At 32.6% G+C, this 18,728-nt stretch overlaps 1 protein-coding gene across 1 annotated transcript in view; it reads right to left on the bottom strand.

The window, feature by feature from the left end:
- The window catches only part of LOC123559363 (40S ribosomal protein S19), a 37,880-nt gene extending 35,067 nt beyond the window's left edge, over window positions 1-2,813 (bottom strand). Inside the window, exon 1 of the mRNA XM_045351089.2 lies at window positions 2,599-2,813. Coding sequence (XP_045207024.1) covers window positions 2,599-2,799 — 201 coding nt within the window. The 5' untranslated portion in view covers window positions 2,800-2,813. The remainder of the gene's footprint in view (window positions 1-2,598) is intronic.
- Window positions 2,814-18,728: the final 15,915 nt, after the last annotated feature.

Genomic DNA, 18,728 nt, shown 5'->3' with positions numbered 1-18,728 from the left:
TTGCAGTTTGTGTTTTTGACTGAAAATATTTTTCTTGCATCAAACATGACCACAACTTTTCTTTTGATTTTTTATTCAGCGCTGAGTATATTCTTCAAGAAAATGTAAGTTACGGACATTTAAAATGGGCCCTGATGTGTGCTGCAGCCATTGGAAATATGCCAGTTTTATATAGAATAAAGAAGAACAGCTATTTAGTGTGTTGTAACCTTGACAATACTCCTGCGCGGAGGTTGATATGTACCAAGTTTCGATAGGGGGAAATAACACAGCGTTGGAATTCGGTACTTTAGATTTGGGTCTTTTACCCGCGTTCACAATCCATTTCAAATCGACACACGCACCCAGCCATGCTCTAGCCACAGTTCTAAACGCTGTAAAATACATGTTTTCTTTCTCAATAAACATACTATGAACATTCATGATATTTTGCAAAAGCCTTTAAGATTCACTAAGTATAAATTTAGAACAAAATGTGGTCTCTTATATAGTTATACAGAATAATGTTTTTACCCAACTTTTAAAGTCATAAAATTGCACATAAATGTATTATTTTTCTAAAAGAAAGGATTTCAGTATAAGGGAAAATTATTTTATGTCCGGCATCGGCCAGATTTCTGTGAAAAGTCAATATAAACACCCTGAAATAAATAAATCATTTATGTGAATTTTGGCGACTCTTGTTGAAAATGTGGTGAGGTGACAGAACGAGTAGAATCTTACAACGCACAATTCGAATTTGTTGAAACTTCTGCATGTCATTAAAACATATTGTACTACAAGTAAAATAATAAAATTTCAGAAATTTGCTGTAAGTGATTTTAAAGATACTGGCACATTGTCAATGGTTGATTCAGAGGATTTGTTATGTGCTCTACGAGTATCTTTGTTTTGTCTGTTCAGAGATTCAAAGGCCTTGCTAGATACGTTGCACGACTTAGTTAATTCAATATGTATGGTCTCCGTACAAAGAGGAAGAAGGGGAAGAAAAGTCGTTTGAAAAAAAAGAGGCTAAAAACTGCTTGGTTAAGGAGGATATTTTGTACGTTTCGGTGGTGAACACCAGATGCAATATTTTGAAATATATATATGAAAATGTAAGATTATGGTGTTCATGAGTGAAAGATATTTTGATCTTACATCTAAAACAAACAAATTCTTTTAATTTCATGTTTTGACTAAATCCATCTATTTTATAGTTCCTTACCAGTGAAAAAAATATATTTGACATTTTCATTGTGGTAAAAAGCTACTACTGAAATGATAAACGTAAGTTATTTAGACCTCACTCACCAGTAATATGTTTTGGAGAGATAATGTTAAACTTATTAAACCTTTATTTAAAAAAAGAGATAAATGAAAATAAATAAAACAAAAACATATTGCATTCCTTTGAAATATGGCAGAAATACTATTCAAACATTTTTTTTTTACTTAAGCTAAAGAACTGACAATCTAACAATGTCAAGGCAAGGAGGAATAAGTTAGTGCCGGTAAGGTCAATGCGTTATCTAGTTTTACCAGTACATTTTGTATCTTTCAAAGCAGGTAATTAAAAAAAATCTGACGTGAATAAGGCGTGACCGGCGATATACAACAACATGTTATAATTAAGAAATAATTTATAGCAAAAGAGTGTTTTAACACTATTTATGCACGATGGGCGGTAAACGTCGGGCGTAATATTTTCACGAGGGCACAGCCCTCGTGAAATTATTTGTACGATGTATTACCGCCTGAGTGTATAAATAGTGTTAAAACACGGTGTTGCTATAAATTATTTCGATTCTAATATGCCCTTAATCTAAAACCGTAGATTAAATATAGTAGCGCTCTTTCTTGGTCTCAAAACAAAAACATTGACGTCACCGCACGTTAACGTGACGTCATTCTAGCGTAAGCGAGTTTTAACAGAGACAAGCATATTAGAATTCAAATTTAATAATACTATATTTTCTTGCATACCAGACGGGGATTTCCGGTATTTTTACCGGTGCAGGAAAAATCCATCTTACACCCCGGAGTGTAAGATGACTCTCGTGCTTTAAATGACGTATTACGAACTACATATATGTAGAAGATTTATGTAGTTATTTATATTTTATTTCGAAAAACGGAATAAAAATCCAATACCTTGACAGTTCCTCTTTGTTCCTGATAGTATATTTTTCGATTCAAAACACGTTATTTTATCAAAAAGTCATAACGTTACGCTGGAACTGATAAAACAAAACCGGAACTAAACATTGTCATTTGTCTTTGAAACGTCATGACGTCTTTCCTGTTTACGAACGTTGATTTCCCGCGCTTTGTTTAAATACGCTGCTATAAAAAATAGTTCTAAAAAGAAAGCCGTTCAACTAATTTTATTTTTATTATTATATCTTTATATCGGTATGCAAGAAAAAGATTCTGTCACTGGTTATAGGTGCAGATGGGAATATCCGGCTCTCGGGTAACTGTTTAGGCGGAAACTCGGTAGGAACCTCGTTACCGCCTATACAGTCGAGGCACGAAATTCCCATCTGCACCTACAACCAGTGAAAGAATCTTATAAGCATACCCTGTCTTCAAATCAATACTAAACAAAATCCTTACTTTTCGATTTTTTAGCCAGATCTCGATCAGCCACTCTAATTTTTCATGCCGATATTCAACCCTAGACAAGTCAACTTTCATTTTTTTCCCAAGAATAGTCAGTTGTTTCGAATTTAAATCCTTGATATCCTGCACGCATTTTATACTAGGAATTTGCACGGATTTCTGTTCCGAAAGTTGCGGTCCTTCTTTCCCAGACATGTTTTTCTTGGTGTCTAAAAAATTAAATAAGTAAAGTTAGTTTGTTAAACCTTTTATTATGATGTACCAGCATTCATCAAAGTTTAAAGTTTAAAACTTATACTTAAGAATGCCAAATATTAAAGCTGTCATTTTTTTGTTGAGTTGTCTGTAGCTACAGAATATTCATTCAAAGTTACATTACTGTTTATGAAAGAGTAAAAAAAAGGCATTTCATACTTTAAATGTTGATGAATACTGCCCTGGTATTCAGTGTTCAGGTGGCCTGCCTCTAGATTGTCGTCAGTATACATTTGTATGTACAACTATAGAATAAACGTCTACTGAGCACAACAAGAGGACAATGATGGTCCTGAATCGCTCACCTCTTCCCACATGATCCAGTTTTGAGTATGACGTCGTTTTTTCTATTATTTGACATAGTGACCTAGTTTTTGAGCTCATGTGACCCAGTTTTGAACTTGACCTAGATATTATAAAGATAAAAATTCTGACCAATTTTCATGAAGATCCATTGAAAAATATGGTCTCTAGAGAGCTCACAAGGTTTTTCTATTATTTGACCTATTAACCTAGTTTTTTAAGGCACGTGACCCAGTTTCAAACTTGATCTAGATATCACCAAGGTAAACATTCTGACCAATTTTCATGAAGATCCATTCAAGGGTATGGCCTCTAGAGAGGTCACAAGGTTTTTCTATTTCAAGACCTACTGACCTAGTTTTTGATAGCAGTTGACCCAGTTTCAAACTTGCCCTAGATATCATCAAGATAAACATTGAGACCAACTTTCATACAGATCCCATGAAAAATATGGCCTCTAGAGAGGTCACAACGTTTTTCCATTATTTGACCTACTGACCTACTTTTTGATGGCACGTGATCCACTTTCGAACTTGACTTAGATATCATCAAGGTGAACATTCTGACCAATTTTTATGGAGATCCATTTACAAGTATGGCCTCTAGAGAGGTCACAAGGTTTTTCTATTTTAAGACCTACTGACCTAGGTCATGACCGCACATGACTCTGTTTCGAATATGACCTAGATATCATCAAGGTGAACATTCAGAAAAACTTTCATGAAGATCCATTGAAAAAAATGGCCTTTAGAGAGGTAACAAGGTTTTTCTATTATTTGACCTACTGACCTAGTTTTTGAAGGCACGTGACCCAGTTTCAAACTTGACTTAGATATCATCAAGATGAACATTCTGACCAACTTTCATATAGGTCCCTTGAAAAATATGGCGCTTAGTTAGGTCACAAGGTTTTACTATTATTTGACATACTGACCTAGTTTTAGATGGCACGTGACCCACCTTCGAACTTGACTTAGATATCATCAAGGTGAACATTCTGACAAATTTTCATGAAGATTTCATGAAATATATGGCCTCTAGAGAGGTCACAAGGTTTTTCTATTTTTAGATCTACTGACCTAGTTTTTAACCGCACGTAACCCAGTTTCGAACTTGACCTAGATATCATTAAGGTGAACATTCAGACCTACTTTCATACAGATCCCATCAAAAGTATGGCCTTTAGAGAGGTCACAAGGTTTTTCTATTATTTGACCTACTGACCTAGTTTTTGACGGCACGTAATCCAGTTTCGAATTTGTCCTAGATATCATCAAGGTTAACGTTCTGACCAATTTTCATGAAGATATTGTGAAATATATGGCCTCTAGAGAGGTTACAAGGTTTTCCTATTTTTAGACCTACTGACCTAGTTTTTGATCGCACGTAACCCAGTTTCCAGTCTGACCTAGATATCATCAAGATAAACATTCTGACCAATTTTCATGAAGATCCATTGAAAATTATGGCCTCTAGAGCGGTAACAATGTTTTTCTATTTTTAGACCTTCTGACCTAGTTTTTGATGGCACGTGACCCAGTTTCAAACCTGACCTAGATATCATCAAGGTGAACATTCTGGCCAACTTTCATAAAGATCCCATGAAAAATGTGACCTCTAGAGTGGTCACAAGCAAAAGTTTACGGACGCACGGACGGACGCACGCACGGACGACGGACGACGGACACCGCGCGATCACAAAAGCTCACCTTGTCACTTTATGACAGGTGAGCTAACAAAAACAACTTAGTTCCTGCATTTTAAATTAAGACTACCTCTAGATTATCGTCATTGTGATGTTATCATGTATATATATATATATATATATATATATATATATATATATATCTATATCTATATCTATATCTATATCTATATCTATATATATATTAAATAAACCCCTAATGAGTATAAAGAACAGCTAAATTCCTGGTTCCATTTATAAATTAACAGATTAAACGGGTTTTCTTTTCAAATTAAAACTGCATTGACTCCACTGAACCGTGTTTTTTCTATACTTTCCCAAATTTATTTTCTAAATTGCCGAATTACATGTATCATTTCAAGTAACCCAGGGCCTTTGCTGTTGTTAAAACTGGACGCCCGGCCCGTTTGATTTAATATAGATTCTATAATTTGAATACTCATGCATTTATAATATTCTTAAATAACGTGCGCCATTTGCGAAGTTGTATTTTCATCATGTGGAAAAAATCTTTCTAACATGACTGGACATGATTTCTAATTAAGCAAAGACGAAAGTCAACCTATGCATATTCTGCAATAAACACAACAGTTGACGCACGGACCAGTAAGAGAGCATCATGACGTCAGTTATAACGTCGAATTGCCGCATGACGTCTGGTTTATTATTACTCGCATAAATGAAGTCCAGAATGATTTTTATCAACATATTTCAATGAGCATGTAAGCACAAAAACAACCAGGGTCCTTTTGTGGTCATCGTCTAATTACTACGGTTCATCGTTTAGATGCTTGGATATTTTCTGCGTATCGGAACTCTGAACCATGATATATCAATCAGGCGACAAACCACACCTGAAGGCCTTACTTATTTGATAAGGTGTGACATAGGGGTTGAAAATTCAAACCTATTTCTTATGGTGGCCACCTATTTTATATGATAGCAAATACTTCAAATTTGAAGGAAATAACTTTGGAAAAGTGTTGAGAAATACCAATCAGAAAATATTTCAGCCTTTAGTTAGAAAGTTCAGTGAATTTCCAATAAGATGGGTGATACATGCTATAGTGTTTTATGACAAGGAAATATGTATCGATATAATAATATTTTTCTACATACTAGTATATGATAAGTAATAGGTGTATGTGCAAGATAATTAAATGTTTGTGGACATTGTCTTCTAAACTCAACTTTTCTGCACAAATTTGACATGAAAATAAAATGTTACCTGAAAAAATTGTTGCGGAATGAAAAATAATTAACAAATTATTATAAACCCTATTTTTCTTACATTTTATCTGTTTATAAACCACATGCCAAATTTCAAGAATGTCAAGTAATTTTAAATATCCAAATTGTTCACTCAAAATCGAGTTAATTTACAGCTGCACAAGGGACACACATTGAAAATCGTTGTTATATCGTCGCCTTAATTATTTCCACAATACCGTAACTAGCTTTTTGATAGTTTTGGGAAACAACGTTTAAAGATTTTAATGTCAATGACTTTATACTACTTACAGCCTTGTTGAACTAAAATTTAGCCTGTTTAGGTTAGTTCTACAAGGCAACCAATTCACCATCATACAGAAGTCATAAAGACATACCTAATGTAGAGATAGTACCTAAAATTTCAAATTATGAAAAACAATTAAAAAATTAACGTTGATTGCTTATATATAAAATTTAAGACCGAATAAATTACTCAAATCTTGATCTGATCATTTTCAAGCATGTTGATGATTTTCTGAAACTTTTTATTTAATTTCCATGTACTCGCTCTTACAGACAGTCCTACCTATCTAGCCATTGATAAATATTTAATCCCCAATTATAACATGTAGATTATTGCAGGAAAAACTTATGTCAATGCAAAAGAATTGTCAAATACATGCATATTGTATGATATTACAAAATGTTTTAAGACTCATAAAATAAATTCAGATCCACTATTTAAGCTGAAATTTAGATATAGTGTTATTTATACCATATCACACATCATATATAAAAACAAGAAAAAACTCTTCAGTATTTACCATGAAAATGGACATTTAAATCAAATGACTTATCACTAAGTTTTTAACTATATAGTTACTGCATTCTGCCTGTTAATTTTCGTCATACAGGTGTAAATGTAAATGCAAGGTAGGATTATTATTTGGGTAATTGATTGATCTCTAATACTATGTCTACCTAATGACACTAAAATCTCAGTTTTGCCAAAAATGTACTAACGGCATTGTGGAAATGAGGCGACGATATTCATTCATTATTAGTTTTCTGTTCATAAAAAGATTATTGGTGATCAACTTCAGACATATCCTATCAAACAATTAGGGTATTCCACAAAATAACTACAAAGTTGAAATTGTTCACAACTAAAACATGAAAATTCAACAGCATGTAATGCTTTAAATGAAAAATAAGTGAATGTCACTTAGGACCAGAAAATATAACAACACTAAATCCAAGTACGGGGAGACATTTTGTGTACACTTAGCACATTGCTAAGAATATAGAACTGCCATCACATATTATTGTAATGTTGAGGTAATTGATGAATGCTTTGTGAATGCTTTACATGCATTTATATATGAAGTTGAAAGCCGCTTTTGTATCCATTGTAACTCCCTTTCCAGGAAAATAAAGTAAACAAGAAATATCTTTAAAAATGATGGTCGGCGAATTGTAATAAGGAAAGAAGTTTATGAAATTTTCATCTAACATTCATCTTTCATCTAACATTTTTCAAATTGCAAAACTAAACACTGCACTTTAACAATTTAAATGGTTCTCTTTTAATTTTTCGCAAAGGTTTCGTAGGGTTGCAATTTTGTTTCGTTTATCCTTAGACGAATAATTACAGCAGTAGTTTGATGAAGATTCATGAAGCGGTTCATGATAAGAGTTCATTAAACGTGTTTATATTTTTTTAGCTAAATTGGTCCCTATCCCCATTTGTAACAAAATAGCAGGAGACCTTACGATATTGTTACACATCGAGTTTGATTAAATCCATTACATTTTAGTGGTTAATGCGAAGAAAGGCATACCTACTTTTAGCTATAGTGGTCCCTAATAGGACCCAAGTTCCTATATAAATAAATTTGGAAGAGGACCTTATAATGATGCTCCAGACCAAGTATGACAAAGATCCACCAAGCTGTTCATGAGACGCTGTATAAAGGCATTTCTAGTTTTAGCTCTAGCAGCCCCTAAAAGTTGTCAAATGTCCCAGCTGAACAAAGTTGGCTGCGGGCCTGATAAAGATGCTACAAATCAAGTTTGATTAGAATACATGAGAAAAAATCAATTAAAGGATTTTTTTACTTATTATTTTTATTAACTTCTAAAATAGGCCAACTGATCCCGCTTTAACAAAAAAAAATATTCGCTATTCGTGAATCTTTGGACAATGACGTCACACCTATAAAAAAGTGAAGATCAAGCAAAACATACAATTGTAATTATTTCAATATTTCTGTTTCATAAGCAAAGTTTGACCGTAGTCATATCACATAGATAAACTGTATGCAACGTACCTTCATTTCAGTGTAATGAGATTCAGTCATTATATAGCATATATATAATGAAACAGATTTCAACTGAGTTCAATATTTGCATACTTTACTAAAGAAAAATATTCATATATAATAATTCAGTTAAATAATTTATAACAAATATATCAAAGCAAAAAAGTACTCATTTTAATATGCAATCTGAATAAGTCACAAAAGCAAGAAACCTTTTCATATACAGACGACAATTGTAACAAGGAAAATCTTTTAAAAAGCACTTCTCTACATAAAAGACTCTTATCACACCCTTATTCATGTGATACGCAGACCGTATTCAGCTCTTTCTTTAATTTGATATATGTTGGTATTTTAAACTTACTTATCATTTTGAGATATATCAATATTCTTGCTAAATATACTGAGCCAAAGTTAGCTTTAGAACTGTGAACAGCGTCGTTTAGGATAAACGCTGTGTCTACATTTCACTCAGCGTAGCACAATCAACAGAGTGAAAAAAATTGACACTCTCGTCCAATCAGGCAGAGTGTTGCATAAATCTTCCATCAAGTAGTTTGATTTGCAAACTGAAGTCACGTGGCATAGGTAACGAAAACGAATTTAGACGGCGTCGCCGAAAAACATCTTATTTAAAGAATAAAAGAAATCTGACACTTAACTACTGAAAAAGGTGCACATGGGACATTTTTGGGTCTATAGACATGCATCAAGATTCTGAGGAAGTCGATTTATTAAACAAACAAAACAAAAAACAACACTTTTTGTTTCAAAGATGAAAGGTTGAATGTCTTAGAAAATCATTGGGACTTTATAAGAAAAATAATGCGGTTATGAAATTAAAGTGTTAAACATTTTAATTTAGTATTTCTTTTTCACTATTTTTTTGTGAAGGGGGTTCCATCGCAAGATAAGAATTATTGGTTAAAATAATATGTAGTTTATGAAAAAGGTATTTTTCTTTACATTTGCAGAGATTAAGTTATATATAAAAATCAAAGCTATTAAAAAAGCTTGGTGTAAAAAAAAAATACAGTTGAAAACTAGCCTTCGCGTAAAATGTTACACTTTTTGGTGTGCTCAGGGAACAAAATTAGCTATATAATTTGATATATCTTTAAAACATCTGAAATTGCACTATTTATTGACTATATTGATTTGGATATAAATAGCCCCAAAACACCATCTAAAACTGAACTGAATTAAAGTAAGGTGAGAGAAAAGAAATAAAAAAAACCCTCATTATTTTGAAATCAGCCATAAATAAAATATGGTTACACTAAAATTAATTCAGTAAACAACACATGACACTAACATTCACTTACCCGATATTTAAGTGTAAGTCTCAATGATGGTCCGACTGTTACAGTAAAACATTTACCCACTTTGCGATAGATATATCTGAACGTCTTGCAAAACCAATCCTTTTGCTAATCAAATAATACAATCTGACAAATACATTGTACATTGTACAACCTTTTCTTAATTATGTCTTCCTGCCAATAAAACCCGTGTAATAGCATATTTTTGGCACAATGTATTCAAGTTTTGAATTTCGTAAAAAACGCACTTGTAAGCTACGGTTGTGCGTTTGGACCATTACCGCTTATAAAGATATCAAAACAGCAGAAGCACAATACTACGGTTTTTAAAATGTAACTCAACAATAACACGATACCATGGTGCTGAAAAGCCAAAAGTACGATAGTGAAAACTCGAATAAAACGGAAATATGAAATTATTTCGTACTTCCATGTTTATCGTACTTTCATGTTGTTTGTGCTTTCTTTGTTTCGACTGTTACAATTTTTTATCTTGCTAAATTCATGTACTTTTATTAGCTTCTTAGCAATTGTCATCGTGGTCTTTTAACGCCTATTATGCATACAGATCTGAAAGTCTTAAGACCCTCATCCTGTTAAAGTCACATATTCTTTGGCATGATAATGTAAGATGTGAACTGGTCAAGATATACATCAAACTGACGGTACATTAAACTGACGGTACAATGGGTACAGTTTATTTCTAGTATCTAAAACGGCCATGGCCAGCTTATAACAAGAAATATCGAGTATTCTCTCCCTTGATTGTCGATTTTGTTAAAGCAATTCTCTCTTGATCGTCTCCCTTGCATAAGCTAAAGATTTTGCATTGATTTTGGTATTGCTTTGGGCAATACATTGAAATAAAGCTTGCATATTATCCCGTAGAAAGCAACATAACCTTCTGCATTTTATTTATGTTTGCTCTGGCCATTTTCGTTATAAATCCTGTTACTTAATAGATTCATATAGAAATATTATTTCTGTAAAAACATGAAACATTTCAGAATAAAAAAAAATGTAAAAACATTGTTAGCCTATGATGTAAGTGTTTTCATGTAAAAGAAAATGAATACATTTAGATAATTTTCTTTCATTTTGTTCTGAAACTTTAAATTCCGCCATAAAAAGACTGCCAAATATTTCGAAAAAACATGTAAAGTAATTTTCCTCCTTGAGAAAAACGAAACCAAATATAGATACATGTATTCCTATTTTGTTTGCATGTTTTTGTCTATGTAACAGTAGTTTTATATCACTTTAGATGCCTAGAGGTTTTCTCTTTAAAAACATGATAAAAGTAATACTTATCATAGTCATTTGCAGTATACCAACTTTATTAAAAAAACGGGCTTTAAGACGCGCCACAAAATAACTGTATTCCTTTGTATTTCTGTATTTGCATGAAGGTAATTATACATGCTTTGCATGAAGAAAATGAGAAATAACAAGTAATTAGTTACAAATTGACAGTGACATATGACAAGTTTTTTGACAAGTTTTATTTCATTTCTTCCAGAAGGTCAGAGACCCATGAGGAATAACAAAGCATATATACAAATATGGCGATACAGTAAATATGATATAACCAAAAAGCATCATAACATATATAACATAACATGTGATTATATGAGTAAATTATCACTTTAAGACATGTGTTCTACAAAAACGGGGTCAACAAATTAACACAAATACATCGTATGTACTATAAATACAAGTTCTTGTGTTATAAAGTTCTTTACAAGTGAGTATAACTGACCAGAAATATATGTTTCTAGCTGATGTAAGAAAATAAACGGTCAACATTACCACATGCAAGTTATATCTTCCTTTACGATTACAACATGTTATTGTATTTAATCTAACCTAGACACATTTTTAGAATTTCATAGACTAGTTTAAACGAAAAGTATGCATCAAATATACATAGATGATTACAAACAACGAAACATTATTAACTAATAAGTGGAAACGAGAACAATATATGGAAAGTTATCCATTTTCGCTTGACCTTGTTCGAAAATCGAAAAGTTTGCAGCAAGATCAAGCTATGGTGATAATACACGTAGTAACAAAATACATATATACATCCTGAAGTAGACATATTTCAAAATATAGAGACTCTACCATTATAAGAAAAAAATATTCCCATATACTTGGTCTTATTATATGACGTAAGACCTAGCAAGGAATCATTACTTTATATCAATGTAAACTGTTTGACATTTAAATATAATGTATTAATTGATTACGATTATTGTTTTGTTTGATGTAAAATTCAAATTATTCGTTATTATATAATATACTGCTTCTTAGGCTAAATGCCTTGCAAATATAGTTTCCCAGCTTTTTTATGGTATGTTCATTATCATTGTTGAGCAAGTCTACAAGTTTCTGCATATTTGGGCGTTTCCAATAGTACATAGGTATATATCTCTTTCGTAAAACATTGAATATTTTACATTCTAGCATAAAATGATATTCGTCTTCTAAAATATTGCAAGCACTGCATTTTCTTTCAATCAACGGCGTGCTTACAGGTTTGGACCATCGACCAGTTTCAATAGCGAGCCTATGTGACGAAACTCTTAATTTTGTTAAACTGGTACGAAATTTTCTTAGGTTTAAAATGTCTAAATATGGTTGGAAAGTAAAACTTGATATATATTTATAAAATGTGGCTCTGCTTGAGTCAGTTAATCTACCAGACCAGTTTTGTAAGAACTGATCTTTAATTCTTTGTTTAACATTACATAAAAACAGCTCGGCATTTCCCACATCTTGAAAAAACCAAGCATCATAGAATCCAAGAGTACATAGTAAATCTTTTAACAAGGAACACCAATTTTTCTTATTTGGGTTAATTTCAACGTCGTCTTTCAGCATAAAATAAACCTTTTTAGTATATTTATTTTCATTCCTTTGTAATAACTTTACCCAAAATTTAATTATGTTAAAAAATCTATGACACTGAAACGGCATTCTACCCAGCTCTCCATAAATAAAGTCATTCTGAGTGTTTTTCTTTACTCCAAGTAAACGCTTACAAAACTGTAAGTGAACACTTTCTATCTTAGAACCATGATTAAAACCCCAAACTTCACTTCCATAATTAAGAATAGGTGTAATGAGTTTGTCAAATAATTCTAATCTATGTTTAACAGATATTTGCGTAAATTTATATAAGTATTTGTTCATCTTAAAGATAGCCTTTAAGGCTTGACCGCTGAGTGTACTTTGTGCCTCAGAGAAAGAACCACCGGTGGTGAACACAATACCTAAATATACAAACTTACATATATAAGGCCAAGACAATGTGTTTAATATATAAATATATTATTAAATTAATTTAGCAGTATGCACAGTACTTGATGTATTAAGGTGAGTTTAGACGGAAGTGTAAGATAGTTATAATTCTATGTTTATAAAACGATACTGAAAAGAGAATGACTGAATAAGTTTGCAGATGAAGTTGTGAAAACACATTAATTCATGGAGGACCTAAATTGTCCAACTGTCATCTTGTACATTATGTAGAATAGTATTATACCAGTATTGTCAGAATGATTTGCACGAAGTTCATGTGGGAGGAAAAAGTAGGTCACCAGGTCGTGGTGGGTCTTTAAGACGCGCCATAGAATAACTGTATTCTTTTGTATTTCCATGATGGTAATTATACACGATTTGCATGCCACAAATGAGTCATACAAGTATCTAGTTACAAATTTGCAGTGACATATATTAGGTAAAGACAATGTGTTTAATGTCTTAACATTTTATTGAATGAATATAGCAGTCTGTACAGTATTTGATGTATCAAGTTGTGTTTAGACCATACTTCGTTTCTACAGTGTAAGATAGTTATATTTGCACCATTGCACAAGAAGAATATAACAAAAGATAACAGCGTAGTTTGAGATTTGGCTGATTACTATTGGATTTAATGGGAATATCGCAAGAAGAATCTAACAAAAGATAACAGAAACTACTATTGGATTTAATGGTAATATTCTCACAACTAATGGCACTATAACAGCTTACGCGCTTGATTGCAAAGTACATTTGTTCATGAAAGTTTTGAGGATTTTGAAGTAAAAATGCGAGGAGTTTAACACATCATTTATACTTAATTTTAACTGGGCACATAGTCTAAAGATCGTTTTGAAAGTCTACAAACTGATTTTCGTTGATTACAAAATTAGGGTATGTAACTTTTAAAATTAAAATCGACAATACCGAAAAAAGAAAACAAAACACCGATTTTTTTTTTAAAGAAAAGTAACTTTCAATTTGGAAATCTTAAAAAACACCCCATGAAGATCAAAAATTAAAATATCTGAATGAGCTGGAGTGGATCTATAGAAAATAATGAAATGTTGCCAAAATAACTGATAGAAAAACAACAATAATTATTACTAAGAAATAAGAACTTCTCACAAGTTTAAATAAAAATATGATCTCAATCATAAACTGGTAAAGATATTGTCTAGAATATGATGAAATATATTTGTAGGTCTTTTTGAGATATTTGCCTGTAATTAAAGAGAACCACATATTTTAATCTGATTTTAAGACATTATTTTAAACATTTTCAAATGGCATATTTTATCTTGGAAATAATAACGTTTCTATTTTAATGAATTCACTCACGGGTTGCCCGTCTAGACTTCTTTCATGTAACCTATAATGTGTAACTGGACTCTCTTATTTACATAGTGATTGAAAGGGTTGAAGAAATTTTGAAAACTCTGCAATTTACAATACAAACTGCATAGCTTTCATTGAAGTAACCATTTATCTTTTCTATTTCGGATTAATACCTTTTCAGTTTAAACCTATTTTGACAATAAATGACTTTACCTCCATTTCAGATGTTCTATGCACCCGAGTACACACAGAATATGTCAAAAGGACTGTCTCAGGTAATGGACGGTATTGGTGTGAGTGAGAGGAGTGGACTTTACTTCTCAATGAGTCCATAATGATAATAACTGACATACTTTTAGACAGGAACTATTCGAGCTAAATTACTTTGGCAGCCAGACAGAGGGATCAACAACAGAGGGACTATCTTCGGACATTGACTTACTTATCGCCTTCTGTAATATCAATGTCATACAGGACTTGAATGGATGGAAGCCTCGTTTCAATGTAACTACATGTACTTAATGATTCAGGATGAGTCTATATCACCTGGGTACTGCGCTCTACAAAGCCTGAGAAATTATGTACCCTTACCATACACTGGAGAACCAAATGGGCATCTTCTTAGAGATCGAACAGGATGGATATAGCTAAAGAATACTTGCATATCTTCTCTTTTGCAATGTCAGATGAATGGATCATCATACAGAGACCAAACGGAAGGTTTTCTGGAAAGAAAACGTGTACATGCTTTTTGTTGTAAATCATGGCATAAACAGGCAAGACCTTGGTTAGATCAAACATGTATTGGAAGATGGCCTTCTGGTCGAATGAAATTATTTTCGCGCAATAGTGGATGTTTTGTTGTAGCTGTTGCTAGCAGGGAAAGTGAAAATGGAGAAACAGAATGGAGAATATCTACTTCTCTTGCTGAGAGGAGTTTAATGCTTAATTTAAATATCACTCAGATTATGTGTTACGTGCTGATGAACATGCATAAATCCACAGTTTAAAGATACTAGTACCATGTCGAGTTTTATGTTTAAAACAGTTTTATTTCACTGTATTCAGAACATCAATACATACATATGGCAGGAAAATAACTTGCTGCCATGTTTCAATTTGTGCCTGGTTATTTTGTACAACTTTATATCATCAAGGAATTGCCCACATTTCATTGTACATGTACCAGGCAATAACCTCATGAAAGGGAAAATTTCAGATGAGGTCAAATCTCAGTTACTCGAAGCAATGCTAAACCTGATTCAGAGGTATGGTCAAGCATGTTTAACTATAAATATTGATGAGTTTGGTTTTTTTCAGCATAACACATGACATAGATTAGGACTTTCCTACCTCGACTGAAATTTGTGCCGACCTCTCGGGACATTTAACCACATCTGTTGCTGTAGAAATAAATTCATCATGCAATTTCTTGTTAGGTGAAATCTGAAATCACAAAACTGACACGGTTAATTCCTTGTTGAAATATTTACACAGTCTGACAAAATTCCACCATGCGAGCAATACACTGGAAAACACAGCATGTAGTCTCCTGGCACCTTTCCTCTGTACAACAATTGGCGGTGTTCTTGCATCACACGACATATACACTTCCAACAGTGTTTCTTCAAATGCATTTACATGGTTTTCTGCAAGCTTGAATTCAGATATGTCATCCAGTAGACTGAAACTTGTCCGCGTATTCTATTGTATATCGGATTTTGAACAAGCAGAATGTATTCTCAGAAACACTAAACAAAGCTACAACTGTGATGTAGTTGAATCTGTATATAAATGTACTGATATGCCAATATATATCAAAATACTATTCAGTTTAAGGTCACTAACTTTTAATAATGTTCAAACTTCTGTCAAACAGATTAGGATATCCTGTGTTTAGGTGCTTACCACGTGAAATCAATTGCTGAAATATGAGATGTTTAGATCAACTGAAGATGATCTTGCTCACAGAGAGGGATGTCTGAATGGAGTCAGCTGTGGTTGATTCTCTCCCTTAACGGTCTTCTTGGTAGGCGACGATATCAACAACAGGCTCCAACAGATCTTTCTTGGAGCATTGACCATGAGTTAAACCTTAGACATCGAGAAACGACCCTGAATGTACTGGGCCAATTTATGGAACAGGAAGACCAACCAGATGAAGCTATGATGTTCTATCAGAAATCACTGACCTGGCAGAAACAATGTAGCAAAATACACATTTGTAGTGTCTGGCTAATGCATTGAGCAACACACAGACATATATTTCAGGAACTAATACACAATAACATTGTTTGATAAGAACAACTGATATGAAATATTACGTGCAGTTCTTTCGTTTGGGTAAAAAGGCTTCATGACTGTCACTGAATACAGACACTTTGTAACCATATTGGTTGTTTAGCATTTGCATCTTACGATTTCTCTTATATTTATCAAATATGATTTAATGGTCATAAACATCTATAACATCCTTATACATTATTTTGCATATAAATGTCAATGTGTTCACTCAGAATAATAAAAAAATCTAACAAAAATATATTTTTATGACGTAATTCTTAGCTATTTTCCATCAGTTGCTGGACCGACAGCTAGAATGGCGTAAAAAAAAGGTTAAGGGAAATAAACTGAAAATCAATTATACTATCACTACAACTACTGCTGCATCTACTATTCCAACATCTCATACTGCTGCTGATGACGACGACGTTGCTACCACTGCTAAAAGAACTAGATCTCCTCTACTACTTCTTCACTTGTGAAGTTTTCCAACAAGACCCCTTATTATTTCATTTATAAAACAGCCAATCCTATGTCGCACATATTCCTGGCTATTTGTTTGAAAACAGTTTATTTGTTGATACACATTGTGTAAAAAGTGTAAAAAGTTTATATCATTTTGTTAAAATTTACAATGGTAAACTTAACGATCCGCTATACGACCCTTGCAGTCAAAAAGGAAATGTATAAAATTTACCTAACTTTTGCATTAAAGTCAAGCTTCACAGAACTTTATAGAATGCTACCTTTACCGATACCCATATTTGTAAGCTTGTTTTTGTTAATTGTCCATACCGTAGCATGTCACTACAATAACATTTGTCCATACCGTCACATTATGAATATTTGTCTTAGTGAAAAAATCTTTTTAGGTGCAATGTTTACAAATTCATGTCTTTAACCCTTTTCCATTGTAAATATGACATATTTCAACATGCTGTAAGTGTCCTTGCATGTAGTAATGTCTGTTTACCAAACCTGCCCACAATTTATAGCCATTTTCAGTTAAAGAAAGTCCCTTTCTGTAGAATGAAAACGTATTAAGCACAATTAGTTCGACTGTAAACATATGTTTGTCAAAGCGGTTTTTATTTTTCGTATATTACTGTCGTTTTCATTGATGATTTTTAATCATGTTCAATGTAATTTTCACATCTTATGCTAATTAATAGTATAAGCAATTCTGTTTTATTGAAAACATAGTTTTAGTTAATGATAACAGGAACATACGAGAAAAACTCCATTAATTATAATGCGATAAGTATTTTATTAGGAAATTGCCCTCCAGTATCGTGGAAAAAAGCTCACATATCTGTCTAAAACCTGCTGCTTGATACTTTGTCTAAGATCCAAAGTTCACTATCTGTTTTACCGGAACACTGACTATAATTTCAAAACAACTGACTTGACAATGTCTCGGTTTTCTTTACTTGTTTTGGTTGCCTAAACCCAAATTCTTGCAGCACTTCAAATAGTAAAATTCATAATTCTTCGTACATTGTTATTAATACAGTTGTTCTAGAAATAACATAAAACATTGAAAAACACCAACAAAAGATTTAGGTTCAGTCCTTTGTATAACTTTCGGTAGATTTACACATTTTGATCGTGCAAATTTTGTCTGTTCTTAATGTAAAAACCCCTTTGTTGACATCTGTTCAGCCTTATGTGATAAAGAAATATTTGCAATGGAATGCAAGCATAAATGTTTATTTCCATGTTAAGCTTCACAGAACTTGCAGAGTGCTTCATTTACCAAGCCCAAATTTTGCATAAAATCAGTGTAATCTTGTTTTTGTCTATAAAGTAAGATCTGTCTACCATCGCATTATCAATCTTCGTATTGGTTTAGGAAAAACATTCTTTCGGACAAAATGCCACAGACAGTCACAATTATTTTACGAACTACTCGTTCTAAACTTATTTTTACCGTTTAAATTATAATAATTCTAATCGCAGCGTAGTTGGAAAATAATGAAAAAAAAGGGAAAACAGCATAAGTCCTAGTCACCTGAATGAAACAGATAATGTAAACAAAACTATTAACACGATTCACCTTTTTTCGTTTTGGCCATA

The sequence above is a fragment of the Mercenaria mercenaria genome, chromosome 10, assembly GCF_021730395.1.
Source record: "Mercenaria mercenaria strain notata chromosome 10, MADL_Memer_1, whole genome shotgun sequence".
Classification (NCBI taxonomy): Eukaryota; Metazoa; Mollusca; class Bivalvia; order Venerida; family Veneridae; genus Mercenaria; species Mercenaria mercenaria.
This window is presented reverse-complemented; position numbering and strand designations above follow the sequence as displayed.